At 50.2% G+C, this 15,687-nt stretch overlaps 1 protein-coding gene across 1 annotated transcript; it reads right to left on the bottom strand.

Annotated features, from left to right (window-relative positions):
- Positions 1-646: 646 nt before the first annotated feature.
- Ms4a15 (membrane spanning 4-domains A15) lies at positions 647-15,071 on the bottom strand. The gene is made up of 7 exons (XM_057779766.1): positions 15,019-15,071; positions 9,056-9,230; positions 5,026-5,148; positions 2,741-2,797; positions 2,033-2,125; positions 1,580-1,693; positions 647-763 (listed from the first exon to the last, which is right to left on the bottom strand). Exons 1-7 carry the CDS (start codon positions 15,069-15,071, stop codon positions 647-649), a joined length of 732 nt encoding a protein of 243 aa, XP_057635749.1.
- Between the last annotated feature and the right edge of the window lie 616 nt (positions 15,072-15,687).

Genomic DNA, 15,687 nt, shown 5'->3' with positions numbered 1-15,687 from the left:
GCAGGAAGGACCAGAGTCCTATTAAAAATAAGAAAAAGGAGGTTCTGGGTGGGAGGGGTCAATACCTGGCTTAGACCCAAGGACCCCGGGGAGCCCAGGGGTGTTGGGTTGGCCTTGTGATTATGTAGTTTAGTACTTAAATTTCCAGATGGGAAAACTAAAACCCAAGGGTGTAACAGAAGATGACAAAAGACAGAGCTGGTCTTGGGAGCCAGGAGCCTGGAGGTCAGGTTCACTGCCTTGCACTGTGGTCAGACCAGAGCCTCGGAAATGCCAGTCTCTTCTGGAACATTCTGAGTTCTTAGTGCTTAATGACCTTCTTGAAGGCAAAAATGTGAAACCTCCGTGATGTCAAGATTTTCCACGATGAGCCGATGAGCCGAGGACAGCGCAGAGGAACCCAGGGGACATCTATGTTAGGCGACAGGGCTGGGTACCCTGGACATCAGTCTTTTGTCTCTTTTAGAAAGAAACTACAGGATGACATGGAAAACTGATGGAACACATCACTCGGTGACACAGTGTATATGACTTGGAGAGCCTGGTTGTGGAAGGGCTTCCCCAGAACGAATAAAGTGAGGGTGGAGGAACGCTGGGTAGCGTGGGAAGCCTGGACTCCGTCCTGCAGACGCGGAGCTGCGATCTACTACTCCGATGACTCCTTGGGCATATATGCCACATTGTCATAGGCAGGGGGTGGGGAGACTGCTGGGCTGGGGATGGTGAAGTCCGTGCCGAAGGCGTTGGGTAGGAAAATCACAGACTGCAAAGAAACAGAAAACCCCAATTCTGGGTGGCTCTGCGGTTTTCGATAAGCGTTGCAACAGTGCCACCCGCTGGGCACTCTGAGAACAGCGCCTTAGTACTAAATGCTTACACACAAAAAGCATCGTTTAATTAACATTTCAGAAAACATTTTATAGAGTCAGTTATGATCCAGGGCTTGGACACACCGCAGGGAGAAAAGTAGACAAACCTCATTTCTCTAGGGGCTAGTGAGCTGATGCTTCCTCTCTGGACAGCCCCTCTGAGTTCGGGCCTCTATAGCTCTTGCCTGAACCACAGCGCTGGTCCCTGGCTGCGTCCACACCGATAGCCCTTCACTGTGCCCCTTGAATCCAGCTCATTCCCCCTGCTCCAACCTTAAAAGGCATCCACTAGAACCTGGCTGCATTTTTCTGCCCAAAGAAGCCTTTGTGTTATTAGTACCCCTTTTCCCACCTTCTTTTTATCTCCCTCCCCACTCCCTCCTTTTCTTTTTCTCAGGAAAAATGAGTAACTTCCACCGAGTCATGCTGTCTTTTCTGCTGTGCCCACCCGTTCACAGTCTGTGGACCATCTGTGCAAGGTGCGACCCTCACCCGCCCTAACCCTGTCGTCCAGTTCCGAGGGATCTCAGTTCTGCCGCTAGTGCTGGCGCCCTCTTGTGGCCACGGGGTGAATAGTCCCATTTCACAATCTGGGGCCCTTGTGTCACAGATCAGCCCCAAAGGGGCAGCGGGAGGGGGCTGGAGGTGCAGCCTCTTCCCAGACTACAGGCATTCCTCAGGGGCCCTGGACATGGTGTGAGAGTACTCACTGCGTTAGTTTGGGCACGGGTGGCTTGGCACCCAAAGTGGGTGGCGATGACAGCGATGAAGAACTCCAGGATGGTGAAGATGGTCAACACAGCAAGGTAGCCCCTGCCCACATCCTGGGGACCCAAACCCACAGTCAAGTCAAACCGAGAGTTTTAAAAGTAAAGGTACCCCCCTGGACCAAAAATAATGCCCAGGCAAGAGGCAGAGGTAGCCCTGGGTCCAGGCTTCCTGACTCCAGCCCTGCCTGCTCCTTCCTTTCTCTCAGGACTCATCTCCCTTCTCCCCACACCCGATCTTAGGGAAGGGCTATGGTGTCAGTACACTCAAGAGGTCTATTGGAGCAGCAGGCTCTGCAAATTGCCCAGGGTTGCGGACAACTGGGTCTTCCCTAGCTCTGGCTGCAGCCCTTATCTTTCCGGGTTTAGTACCCTTAGGGACATCTGCCAACACACCCAGTTAGTGACCCCGAAGTCCATGAGAAGAATGGCTGTCCCAGCGAAGGCCGCCATGGCGCTGAGGATGTTGGTTCCTAGACTGCTCCTCACCTGTGGGAGGAAGAGGGGCACCAAAAAGAGACAAAGAGGAGAAGAGACAGGAGCTCCAGCTCACTGCCCAGCCTCCTGTACCCTCCCTTTCATGGCCCCGGGGTTGGGGTCATGAGCCCCTCACGGCTGGATTTTTCTCTCTCACTCTTCTCTTTCTTCTCCTTCCCTGGGACCCCAGGAAGAGGCCCTCATGCCTCCCTTTGCTTCTTCCATCCTCTTGGGAGCTGCTGGGGAGGAGGCCTGGCCCTCTTCAAGGCTTTCCTGGGCCAGGCTTGCAGCAGATGCCTGCCCCATGCCCCCCCCCCCAAGCTGTACTTCAATTCCCCCAGGCCCAGGCCCACCCTCTGAGACATCTTGGAGGCTGTTCTGGGGGACTCTTCCTGCATCGGCCTCCTCTGAATGTGTGAAAATTTCATCTGTAGACCTTGGGTGGCATTCTGCAAGTGTCCGATCTCTTCCTTCTGTATTTGGATGTCTGAATTTCTTTCATGGACACTTAGAAAACCCCCAAGAAAGGCTTGTTGAATGGATCAAATAAGTGGGCAGATGGGGGTGAGGGTCCTGAGGTGAGTGGACCCATCCCCACCCCAATTCTCTGTCTCCAGTCAGACTTACCAGGCAACTGGTGTGGTTTTTCTCAGCTGCTACTGAGAGGGACCCAGAGATGATGAACTGTGTAGGGAAGAAAGAGGGCCCAGTGAGGTTTTGGCTGGGACACTGAGCAGGGCAAATTAAGCTCAAGTTCTGTCAGGAAGATACAGGCGTAGGCAGAGAACCATAGGCTTTCTTGTCTGCATCCTGGCCTGGCATCTTGGGTATATTTCTAAGGATGTCTTAGTGGTTCTGTAAGAGGCCTTTGTCCTCTGGCATGGTGGCACACACCTTTAATCCCAGCACGTGGGAGGCAGAGGCAAGCAAATCTCTGTGAGTTTGAGGCCTGCCTGGTCTACATAATGAGTTCTAGGGCAGCAAGGGCTACAAATAGAGATTCTGTCTCAAACAAACAAACAAACAAACAACAACAAAAGAAGCCTTTGTTTTGAGACATAAAATCATAGTTTACAAGGTATGTTGATGTGGGATTCCCCTCTGTATGCTGTGAATATGTTTTACTACCATTGGTTAATAAAGAAGCTGCTTTGGCCTATGGCAGGACAGAATATAGTTAGGCATAAAATCCAAACAAATACAGAAAGAAAGAAGGTGGAGTCAGAGAGATGCCTGCAGCTTCTTGCTTGCTGGGGACGCAAGCCACTAGCCTCATGGTAAAATATAAACTAATAGAGATGGGTTAAGTCATAAGAGCTAGTTAATAATAAGCCTGAGCTAATAGGCCAAACAGTTTGTAATTAAGATTAAGTCTCAGAGTGTTTGTTAGGGAACTGGTGGGCGGGAGAGAAACCCTAGTTACAATATGTATTTTCACTGACATCATATTACTAACGCCTCATAGGATATGCACCTTCAAATAGTCGCTCAGTCAAATATTTACTGAGTAGCAGTTGGGTGTCAAAAATGTAACAGAGCTGGCTAAAATGGAAAAGATCTTCCTCTCATGGAGCTTATATTCATTTAAGCAGCAGCCCCACATATGAGGCCATGTGTGTGCATGCGTGCATTTGTGTGTGTGTATGTGCACGCACAGACATGCATGTGCACGTGTGTGTGTACTCACACCTGTCGTCCAAGGTCAGGGTGTCATTCCTCCTCAGGAACTGCCTGCTTTGTCTCTTGAGAGAGGATCTCTTACCTGGACTTGGTGGAGCTGACCAGGGAGGCCCAGGGAGGGCTGCCTGATCCCATCTCTCCGCATGGGATTGTAAACCCAGGCCGGCTTTTGACAAGGGTGATGGAGACTCTAGTCAAGCCCTTATTCTTGCAAGGCAAATGCTTTACACACTGAACGATCGCTCTCCCCAGCCCTGTGAAGTTCTAAGATAAAGACAGGGATACTGAGCTGTGCATGCCCTGCCCAGCCTGGTGATCCTGCTGTCTCCTGAGCCGGACAAGCAGGTCCTTGCTCACTTCTCCCCTCCTACCGTGTGTGTGTGACACATTTCGCGACAGTTGGAGCGGGAGGGAGCTCAGAGAAGAATGCAGAAAGCTACCTTTGTTTCCTCCTGAGGCAGAGTCTCCTTAGATGCTTGCTTGTCAACGTGTTCCTTCTTCAGCTTGGGCCCATATGGACCATAAGAGCTGGGACTTAAGGTTTGTTCCCAGTCGTTTATCTCTAGCTGTGGAGTTTCAACAATGCCGGCCTCTCTGAGTTCTGCTTTTAGGGGCTTCTGAGCTCTTGTCGAGATAGCCTGGGATACTCAGAAGAGACTGCACTATCATACACAGTGGGGCTTCAGTGTAGACCCCATTAAGTTGACCCCAAAGCCTGTGCTTCCTGGACACAGCTGGAGGCTCCCTGGCACCAGAGCACTGGCGCTTTCGGTAGAGCCATGCACAGCAATGCCACCTTGCAAACTTCTCTTCAGCACCTAGGAGCAGACAAGGAAGCCTGGTTTGGTTCTCCACTGGGGTATGGCCAGAGGAACAGACACAGCACAGAGACTCCCTGGAGATCAGCCCAGGCAAGGTTGGAACCCACAAAGGGAACTGAGGGGCTGCTGCAGGCATGGTGGAGTTGCGGGGTTAGGGTGCAGGAAGCCCAGGTGTAGACTGGGCTCTGATCTCACAGTATCTGTTTGCCTGTTTGCTGGGAGTGGATCAGACCGAGGCCTATGATGAAGGTTAGGGGTGAGTGATAACTATTATGCCCAGGTTAGTCTGGGAGGCAAGTTAGACCCTGACCTAGGATGGGCTAAGGCTAGGAAAATGTTGGGAGTGGAGCAGGAAGAGGCAGAGCCGGGCAGGAACACGCCCCAGTATAGAATGACAACTTGGGCACTCACGCAAGCTCCTCCCCAGAAGGGGACGCCACCTTCGATGAAAAGCATCCCCAGGTGACCTCTGCGGACCATGAGCAGGACGCTGCCGAAGCCAAGGTGGATGAGGCCAATCAGGATCTGCACTGTCTGTGGAAGGCATCGAGGGCTCAGACCACTGACCGGCCATGAGCTCCACAGCGCCCCCTGCCGAGGAGAGCAACCGATTCCCGCACATCTGGTTTCCCACAGCTGCAGGGGAGTCATTTCCATTCCCACCGGCTGAGGTCAGAGCATTTAATCGAGATAGAACCAGCTTTCCTCAGACCACTAGGAGCTCCAACCCCGTGTGTAATTTGTGAGTGGGGCTGTAGTTGTCAAGGACAGCTCTGAGTTGCTTGTCTGATTCTCTTAGCCCTGGTTTCTTGACTCTCAGCACTCTGGTAACCAAATGCCTAGCTTGCCTTCTCCCTGTGTGGAGTCTTTTCCTAGTCCATCCTGGTGGTGGGGGGATCAAAGCTGCTTTCACTGACGGCAAACTCCACTTCATTTTCTCTGTCTCCCTCCCTCCCTCCCTGCCCCCCACCTTCCTCACCCCCTCTTTCTTCTATTTACCAGTGACCCATGGAAACATTCACAGTGGTGGGATGGTTTTCCTAAGGGTGGGGATCTCTGGGGAGTGTGGCCTTATGAAAAATTCTGCTGTATTGCTTTTCAAACATTTTTGGTGGCCAGACCTGAGCAGAGAAAGATAGGGAAGATCTTTGAGTCCAACCTATGCCCAGGCCTGGCACTGCTTCCAGCTTGGGGTGTCCCAAGGGCCTCCATGGTAAGCAAGGGTTCGACATCATCCAAGGCAGTAGTCTATAACAGCATCTCTGTGAGCAGCGACAGTCACAGTCTTGGAGTCTTGGGAACTGTAGATCACTTTCAAACGTGAGTGCCAAGAATTGGGATATTTATGGGCACAAACTTCTGTATTCTGTTGCTTTCTCTCCTCCATTACTTACCCTCCATCTCTCCAGCTTCCCTAGGCAGAGGGGTGTGTGTGCGTTTGTGTGTGTGTGTGTGTGTATGTGTGTGTCCCACTGCCAACAACACCATCTTTCTCTGCTACTGGAATAACTCCAGTGAAATGCCAGCTGCAACTCTCTGCAAGCCTGTCGCACAGCACAGCGCTGCACAGCGCTGCACAGCACTGCAAGCAAGCACTGCACAGCACTGCAAGCACAGCACAGCACAGCAATGCAAAGCACTGCACAGCACTGCACAGCACAGCAAGCACTGAACGGCACGGCACAGCACTGCACTGCACAGCACTGCACAGCACAGCACAGCACAGCACAGCACAGCACAGCACTGTGTTGGCTATTTTCAGATCTGTCCTCTTTTAACCATGACACAGTGATGTGAGCACCATCTTAATTTTGGAGCCCAGGAGACTGAACTCATAGACAGTCACTAACCCACAGATGTGGAGGAGTGGACCGGCTAACTCCAAAGTGTGCTGCCTATAGTTTTATGTCAACTTGACACAAACTGGAGTAATGAAGGGGCCTTCGATTGAGAAAATGCCTCTTTGAGATCAGGCTGCAGGCAGCAGGACTTTTTTTTTTTAAATTAGTGGTCAGTGGGGGAAGGCTCAGCCCATGGTGGGTAGTGCCATCCTTGACCTGGTGGTCCTGGGTTCTATAAGAAAGCAGGCTGAGCAAGTTATGAGGGCCAAGCCAGTAAGCAGGTCCCTCCATGGCCTCTGCATCAGCTCCTGCTTCCAGATTCCTGCCCTGTTTGAGTTCCTGTCCTGACTTCCTCCAATAATAGACTACAATGTGGAAGGGTAAGGCAGGTAAACCCTTTTCTCTCCAGCTTGGTTTTGGTCATGGTGTTTCATCATAGCAATAGAAACCCTGACTCTCTCTCTCTGTCTCTCTCTGTCTCTCTCTCTCTCCCTCTCTCTCTCTCTCTCTCTCTGTGTGTGTGTGTGTGTGTGTGTGTGTGTGTGTGTGAGAGAGAGAGAGAGAGAGAGAGAGAGAGAGAGAGAGAGAGAGAGAGAGAGAGTTCAGTTCCCAGTCAGTTTCCATGGCCTGCTCTGTGGTTTTGTGTTCTAGAAACAATATCTTTTCTTTCTTTTTTCTTTCTTTTTTTTTAAATTTTTGAGACAGGGTTTCTTTGTGTAGCCTTGACTGTCTTGGAACTAGCTCTGTAGACCAGGCTGGCCTTGAACTCACAGAGATCCACCTGCCTCTTCCTCCTGAGTGTTGGTATTAAAGGTGTGTGCCACTACTGCTGGCCAATATCTTATTTTAATTTGCCGTCCTGGTCACCGTAGGTACCACTAAGCCTGATACAGCTTTTAGGATGGAGTTCTGCATTCCAGCAGGTTTGAGTTAGAGGTCCTGGCCTGACCAGACATTGGGACTGAAAGTAGAAATCTATGGTCAGGCTGTCCCAGGTCACAGGATGCCACCTGCTGGCTGTCTGGCCTTGGGCAAAAGACTTGTATTGAGAAGCCTTAGGCTTCTAGTCTTTCCAATAAGAACTGGACTCCCTGAGAATTGAGAATCTGGAGAGATGATGTGAGTACAGTGTGCCTCTCAGAGCTGTCATTGTCCCCATTGCTTACACTATTTCTGTTGTTCACACAGAGAATCCTATGCAGAAAGTTGCAGCCTAACTTAGTACGGAAACAAACAGAACAACTTGGGGCATATATTTTAAATAAGTAAATAATGGGGTTCAGCCCAACACAGACAGCTGAACACAGGCAGTTGCAGGCTCCCTAAGGATCAGATCACACCCAAATTAGGCAAATGCCCATTGTCACCAATGCTCAAGCAGGCGACTTCTCCACTGTTACATGTGTTCGTCTGTGGAAGTTAACTGCTCATACTATTGGGTGGGGCTTGAACCTCTTTTGGTTCTGAGGGATTCCTGAGTTCTTGGCCTATGATTAAACTCTGTTATGATTATGAATAAAGAACAATAACACACAAGCATAAAAACATCATTATGAAACTCATTATTTAACATCAATTGAATTTGAAGCTTTTGTTCATAGCAGTTCACATGCCTATCTATCCATCATCTATGTTTAATCTATTATCTATTTTATCTACCAATCACCACCTATTATATGTTATCTATTAATCTATTTGTCTTTCCTATATATTTATCCTATTTATCCATCCTACCTATCTCCTACCAATCATATTTACTTATCATCCACTCATCTATGACATTTTCTTAATTATATTCATCTATCATTTATCTGTCTTTCATCATCTGTCTAATCTATCATCTATCTTATCCATTTATCCACCTATCATCTATATTTTATTCCTTCTTAGAGACCACTCTCTAAAGCCATTTGAGATTAGAGAAGGGCTTGGAAGCTCTACAGGAGTTGGCTCTTGACTACCATTTCATGTTCATCCTCTGTCAGTTCTTCCCTTGTTCATTACGTTCCAGCTATGTTAGTATTCTGTATCTCCCTTCAACAAGCCACACCCATTCCCACCTCAGGGCTTTTGCATTTGTTGCTTTTCTACACAAGCAATCTTTCCCTTCACCCATCCTTCCATCCATCCAGCTCTTGCTGGGCTGGCTTTAACACCTAGAATTTAGCTTCAGTGTCATCTCCCTGGAGAGCTCTTTCTGTCTTTGCTAGTGTTCAGTACCCCATTCATCAGTCCCCCCCCCCCCCGCCCGTTCAAAAACAGGGTTTCTCTGTGTAACTTTGGAGCCTGTCCTGGAACTCACTCTGTAGATCAGTCTGGCTTCGAACTCACAGAGATACGCCTGCCTCTACCTCCCTAGTGCTGGGATTAAAAGCACGCGCCGCCGCCACCTGGACTCCATACATCATTTTTAGCTCTCTTTGGAGTTCTGGTCATTTGTTTCCTGGTTTATTTGATGAGCTCCGAGGAGGGAAGGGGAGCCTTGTCTGTCTGGCGCATTTCTTATAATTATCCCCTGCTTTTGCCCCTCTCTGTTGAGCATTAGGCTCACTGCCTGCCCAGCAGGTCTGTCTCAGGTCACATGGGGGAATTTCTCTTACCCCTAAAGCTTTGGGCTCTCCCGTCAAGAAGGTCTCTATTGGTCTTAGGTCAGGTGGCTGGGTGGCCCTGGGCGCCTGCGCCCCCAGCGGTGACTCTTCGAACTGCATGATCCCTGGAGGCTGGCACATGGAGGTGGGCAGAATGGCTGGAGGCGGGCGGAGGCCACTGGCGTTGCTGGGCGGGATGACGACAAAAACACCATTGCTGGCAGGAGGTGTGGACATCGTGTTCAGAGAGCCTGGGGGAGGGGGCAGGGATGAAGGCTCAGGAGATAAAACGGCACTAATGGTCACTGCACAATTGCTTACGGCACACCCTCCAGCTCTGGCTTACTGAGGCCCGGAGATAATAGAGCCCAAATCTCCGACTAGAGCTGGGAAGAAGAAGAGACTCACGGAAGGGAGTAGGCGCTTGTGGAAAGCTAAGGATTTTTTTTTCTTTAATCTTAGGCTTTTTTTTTTTACTTTGACTCTGGTCTTGATTTCTCCCATATTACATGGAAAGAACTTTTTATTTTTAATGCTGGACATGGAACCCAGCCTACAGGTGAGGCAAGCCCACTATTACTGAGCCATATCCCCAGCCAAGTGGAGCCTTTGAGAGGAGCATACTGTACACATCCTGCTTTCCCCGGAGAGGGCGAGTGACTGCTCAAGAATACACAGCCCTGGGAAGGCGGAGTGTAGTTGAAGTACCATTTTACTCATGGAAAGAGAAGGACCAGACAGGACATTAGCTCACCCTTCCCTTCCCTTCCCTTCCCTTCCCTTCCCTTCCCTTCCCTTCCCTTCCCTTCCCTTCCCTTCCCTTCCCTTCCCTTCCCTTCCTTCCTTCCTTCCTTTCTTCATTCCTTCCTTCCTCTAGACCTCCATCTGTTGGCTGTGGGTACATAATTACCCCCGGGGCAACACATCCTGCTCCCCTTGACTGCCCAAGGAATAACCACTATTGTAGCCAAGGTAAACCCGGGTTGTGGAAAGCTTAGGTGTGACTGGCCCGGGAAAGCGCACTAGGGAATGCTGACCGTTAGCTAGATGCCAGGTAGCAGCTTTCCAGGGTGCTGCAGTTACTAATCTAGTAGATTAGATGACATTAAAACAGTCAGCCTCCTTGTCATTTCACACATGGTGAAGAACCCATCAGCTCTGTGACAGAAGGCAGGATTTGAACCTTGACCGATGTAGTTACATTACTATGAAGCAACGGGCAATATGGTCACCTCTTCCTGTCTCAGTTTCCTGACCAAAAGAGTAGGGGCAAGGGCACTAGATCCTATCTCGTTACGGGTCTGGCAAAGGCCATGATTTACACAGTGAATTGTTCCAGCATCTTCACTTGGAGTATGTTCTTAAACCTTATATCTTCAGTGCACAAATGTGTATCTACCCCTTGTTTTTAGGGCTTTAGTTTGTGTTCATGAGGTGTTGCAGCTCATAAACTGCACAGCTTGTGGGGGATCAGGCTGCGCTGTGCTCTGAGTTATTCCATAGTGTATAAAAGTATGGCTTTGGGCTGTGCCCTGCCCCATGTGACTCCGTTTGAAAGGCAGCATTTGGCTGCTCGGTGAGTTCAAACGAGGCAAGATGACTCCGTGTCTCACTGTGCTTGTCTCACCTGCTGCCAGTGCCAACCACGAGGCACAAACAATTTTCTCCCAAGGTTGAAAAGTGCCACATGGGTCCTGTAAAGAGGACACTAGCACCGCAGTGGTGATGGCCCCACTGGCCTGGTGTGTGTCCACCCAATGTGTGTCGTGGGACCAACAGGTGGATTGTCTGGGGCTTCGGCTCAGCTTGGTCCCCACTGCTTGGTGCAGCCTCCTGAAACTGCTGCTATTCTGTCTTTGTCAGAGACAGTCCGGCACTTCTCCTCTGTGGTCCTGTGTCTCTGTTGCACCCCTCAACCCTGCAGCCCTGTGCCTTCAGCTCTCCGACTGGGGTCCTTAATATTGTATCCAACCAAATACAGGGACTTTTTGTTTCTCTATTAGCTCGCTGCCTCTGGTAAGGCCTCTTTGTACTTTTTATAGTCATTCTGTAACCTGTAACACACACGCTTTCTGAGCTATTCACAAGGCACCAGCTGGGCCCTGCTTCAGGCTATGGGGTTAGCAGCTGGCTAAGGTATTAACAGGTTGTGCTAACTGTCTCTGGAGGTGTTTGATACACTGCTTCTCACCTCCACAGTGACCTGATAGTTTCCACAGTTTATCACCTTGGTGTGATGACCGAAGCTTGCAGCAGAGAAGGGACAGGCTTAAGGTGATTCTACTAGTGAGTCTGAGGGCAAGGATTCAAGTCCACGTCTGTGTCCCAGCCTGCACCTGTCCCTCACTGCTGCCTCCAGCGGCCATTTCTGTCCTTTGCCCAGTTGTTCTAAATTACTATATTCTGGGTGCCTTGAAGTTTGGTGTGATCATGTGACTTGTTTTGGTTGAAGCCACATGACTGACAATAAAGTCACAACTTCTGAGCTAAGAAAATAGTGACTCGCCCAGGGCACTGTGGAGGGTTTTCCCCGTTGTTATAGTAACTAGTCATTGCAGACAGAGGCCATTTTATCTGCTTGGGTTCCCCAGTGAGTAACATCTCCAGGGCTGTGAAACAGGAGGAAGGACCACTCTCTTCTGTCTTATGACACAAGATGGGGATGAGGGTAGTAAGCCATGAGGACCCAGGTTCCATGTCCAGACATAAAAACGCTGGGCATGGTGGAGTTCTCAGACACCCAGTGCTGGGGAGACAGAGCCGTGCAGTTCCCTAGGATTTGATGGCGGGCCTGTCTGGCCAAATTGGCTAGCTGCAGGCCAGCGAGAGACCCTGTCTGAAAAACTAGGTAGATGGTACCTGAGGAATGACATTTGAGGTTGTCCTCTGGTCTTTACATGTATGTGTGCACACTTGTACATGTTCTTACACACATATGCATTGCATATATATACATACACATGCCACACACATGGGCACTAAGCTATGTGTCCCTGACGCATAATCTAGCTTCACCTGACCATCGATCCTCCAGAAATGGATATTTATAATACATATTATATAATATATATATCCATTTATATATGAGAGCCATTATCATTAAAGAGAGAGCCATCCAACACCCTTCATTATTCACAGGAGATCAAATTAAAAACCCAAAGGGGGCCGAGTGAGCCTGCCACAGCCACACTTTTAAAAATTATTTAGGACAGTTTAACACCTGAGTCAGAAGAGGCAGAATTTTGGCTAAAAGGACATACTTGCTTTCATAGCTGTCGTTTCACCAGGGACAGGTGACGATCTGTCTGAGGGCCATGTGAGTCAGTCATTTGTGCATGAGGGCCGTTTTCTAGGGTCAGAGGAACTCTGGGCTCCCACGGGGCTCAAGCCACCCAGTACTTGCGTCATTAACAGCATCTCTCTCAGGTGGGTGGTGAGAGCCCCGTGATCCCAGGAGAAGAGAAACACCTACAGAAATAGGCTTTGCACCCTCAGCAAGAATGCATGACCCAGGTCGAGATTCACACACTCCCCCACGCCCACCAGCTCCTCCGAAGTCAGTGACTAGTCCACCTGTGGTATTTCAGCTGACTCCACCTCAGTGCTCCCTCTTATGAACCACCAGCCAGCATAGCCCGCCACTCAGCCACTCAGGTAAGCAGAGGAAGGAAAGCCACCACACCCTGCCTTAAGGGAACAGCTACCTGGAAACTCAGGACATCCTGTGTGATTGTCAGCTGCTGGATGAGCCGTGGTAATAACAGCCCTTCATGTAAAGCCCTTAACAGGTTATAAAGAGCTCCCCTACCGTCCCTGGGGCAGTCCTGGGATGGAGACGTTCTGCAGGACATTCTGCAGAATCAAGTGGGATAGGTCGCAGGCCTTGAAGTCAGTCCATCAGATACCAGACTCTGAAGTGAGTGATGTCACCAAGAGTGTCAGGGGACTTGCGAAAGGCAGGTGGCTGAGAAACTGTGGGTTGGTTTTTATACCCTCCTACCAGGGTTGCAAGCGGGGCTGAGAGGAGATTTGACATTGCTCAGGGAGGAGGGGACATGTCTTTGGTTGTTTTTTGCCATGGGAGAGAGGCTTCCTCATAGGCTCTTTCCTCAGGGAGGGTCACAGCAACTCACAAAGCACCCAGCAGGCACATGGCCTCTGTCCTCTTTCTTCGTTTACCATTGCCCAGCCTTGGAGATGTCACTGTTAGTCAGCTACTATGTGTATGGGGACAAGGGGCAAGAAAAGGCACGGGAAAAGATGAACGCTACCCAACATCCTTCTCACCTGCTGCCCTGGGTTGGGATATGACCGAACACAAGACCAGGCAGGCTAATTGCTAGTTACTAAATTGCTATTGTTTAGCCCGAGAGTGACTGGAAAAACAGCAGGACTGCCTAAGCATCACTCTGCTGGAAACGCTGTGAATCTCTAAAAATTAACGTAAACAGTTTTACTTAGAGGCAGATACCTATGTACATCATAGAAATACACATTTGATTCACATCCTGCAAAGAAGTACCAATGTCCAAATTCAAAAGAACTAACCCTCACAGAGCACACTCCGCCTTAGGCTTGGTTGAAACCACAAAACTAAACCAAACCACGGACTCTCTGGAAGAGAATATGGCCACCTAGCAATGTCTGGCCCCATGCTGGGCATGGAGGAGGCCTTCACTCCTCCTGGGCTTCGGCTGTTAATAGCCTCAGTGGCAGGGAACCTGTAGTGGTGAGCTGCTCGGGTGTGCTAGCTGGCGCACCCTTGGGGCAGCCGGCACTTGTCTCTGGAGTGTCTCTAGACAGCCTCTACTTCCACCCGGGTCCCAAAGCAGCTTTGCTTATTTCCGTGTTGAAGCTGCCTTTTGAGGAGGTGTTGGCAGCTGGAAGGGAGTGCCTGTAGGGGATGGGGATTCTGGGATGAGATGTATGGGTCACACATCTGGGACTTGGCAGCCTACCTTAGTAGTTAAGTCACAGAAACTGCTCCCAGCCTGGTAAGAATGTGTGTTACTGTCTGGGGAGATGAAGTTGAGAGAATTTGGGCAAATAGCCTGATTTCCCTGGGCCTCGGTTTCCCCACGTATCACAGAAGTGAATCTATAGTAGTGGGGGTGAGGTGTTTAAGGCTTCTAAGACTTCCTATATATACATCCGGGATTTGCAGCCATTTCTCAGAGCAGGCAAGAACTCATATCTATGTAAGTCTGGTCCTGTGGCACCAGGCATCTTGTCTCTAATCTCAGCTTTTCCAGGACAGCCCAGGGCTGCCCCATCATCCCAGAAGCAATGCCACCAGATGCCAGCATGCCGTGGAGAAACAGATCGCTCAGTCATTTTCTCCTACCCTCGGGTTAGACTTCACATACCCCACAGCTCTACCCCAGCACCCACCACTGAAACTGGCAGCAGGGGCAGCCTCTTCTTTCCCCTGACTAATGCTTCCCATCTGCAAATGACACAGTATTTGCCCAGAAGAGTTTTCTAGCAGAGACCCTTGCCATGTCCCTCTCCCCTCAGAGAAGGGGCAGGCAGGACACCTGTGTGTCATTTGGAATCACCTGCCTAGGTTGGACTTCTAACGTGAGTTGGCTTCTGGAAGAAGGAACTCTCTACTTCTTGGGAGGGCGACTGTCTCCCCAGGATCACTGGTAGGTACCTGAGTAATCTATGACCCTGGCTTTGAGAAGACAGATACCCTTCCTTTGTCCCCCTTTCCTGTCTAGTGGGTCTCTCATTGCCCTTAGCTGGAGTGGGTGGCCCTGAGATCTCTTCCTTCCTTCCTTCCTTCCTTCCTTCCTTCCTTCCTTCCTTCCTTCCTTCCTTCCTTCCTTCCCTCCTTCCTTATCTTAGTACCGGGTGGGTTCCCATCAATGATCTCTTTCTCTTTCCCTTCCTGGGGGCCCCCACAAACCCCCACCTTTTCTCCTGCTAGGTTCCCTGGGTGGTCTTTCTAGAAGGACAATGGGGGTACTCACCGGCTTGCTGCTGTGCGGGCTGCAGGCTCCCCTCTGCCTCTGCGCTCCCACATTCACACATTATCCTGTGAAAACCTTGCTATTCGTGTGTGTGGGGCTTGGAAATCAGTGCTTGGGAGCTGCGTCTCTGGTAGGTTCCTAGTCCTTCCTGGCTCAGAGGCCTCCGCCTGTCTCCCAGAGGTGGGGCCAGAGGCAACCACTTATGTGGTCACTGGCCTCTAAAGGGCCCAAGAGTATCCCATTCCTTACTTCAGTCTCTGGAAGGAACCATCAAGGCCCAGAGAGGAAAGTGAATTGCTTGGCACCCACTACTAGTGTTAGAGCTGGGGTGGGGACCCGTAGGCTTCCACCTTCCCCTTTACTGAGATGCCCTGAGAGGACTAAGCAGGCTGCCTGTGTTCTGTCCTCCCAGGTTTGACCACAGTTAAACAAGGGGCCCAGGAGGCTCACAGCTTTCTGATGGTAGGTGGCAGAGCATCTAAGCATAAACATTCATGTGAATATGTGTCTATGTTTTTATACACAGTGCCCTTCAAGTGCTTAGCAAATCAGCCTGTGAGTTTCTGGGTTCAGGATCTCACAAAATATCTTATGAGGCAACTGGGAAAGCCACATGATTGGGTAGGACCTATAGGCTTAAGACATCCTGAGGGCAGGTCTGGATCAGCT

The sequence above is a fragment of the Chionomys nivalis genome, chromosome 8 (assembly GCF_950005125.1).
Source record: "Chionomys nivalis chromosome 8, mChiNiv1.1, whole genome shotgun sequence".
In the NCBI taxonomy this organism is placed as follows: Eukaryota; Metazoa; Chordata; class Mammalia; order Rodentia; family Cricetidae; genus Chionomys; species Chionomys nivalis.
The sequence above is the reverse complement of the archived record's forward strand: the minus strand, read 5'-3'. Positions and strand labels throughout refer to the sequence as shown.

Coding starts and splice junctions, on each gene's coding strand:
- Ms4a15 (XM_057779766.1), bottom strand. CDS start 15,071: ATGTGGGAGCGCAGAGGCAGAGGGGAGCCTGCAGCCCGCACAGCAGCA. Junction 9,231..15,018: donor GCCCGCACAGCAGCAAGCCG/GTGAGTACCCCC, acceptor CATCCCGCCCAG/CAACGCCAGTGGCCTCCGCC. Junction 764..1,579: donor CCCGTGCCCAAACTAACGCA/GTGAGTACTCTC, acceptor GTTTCTTTGCAG/TCTGTGATTTTCCTACCCAA.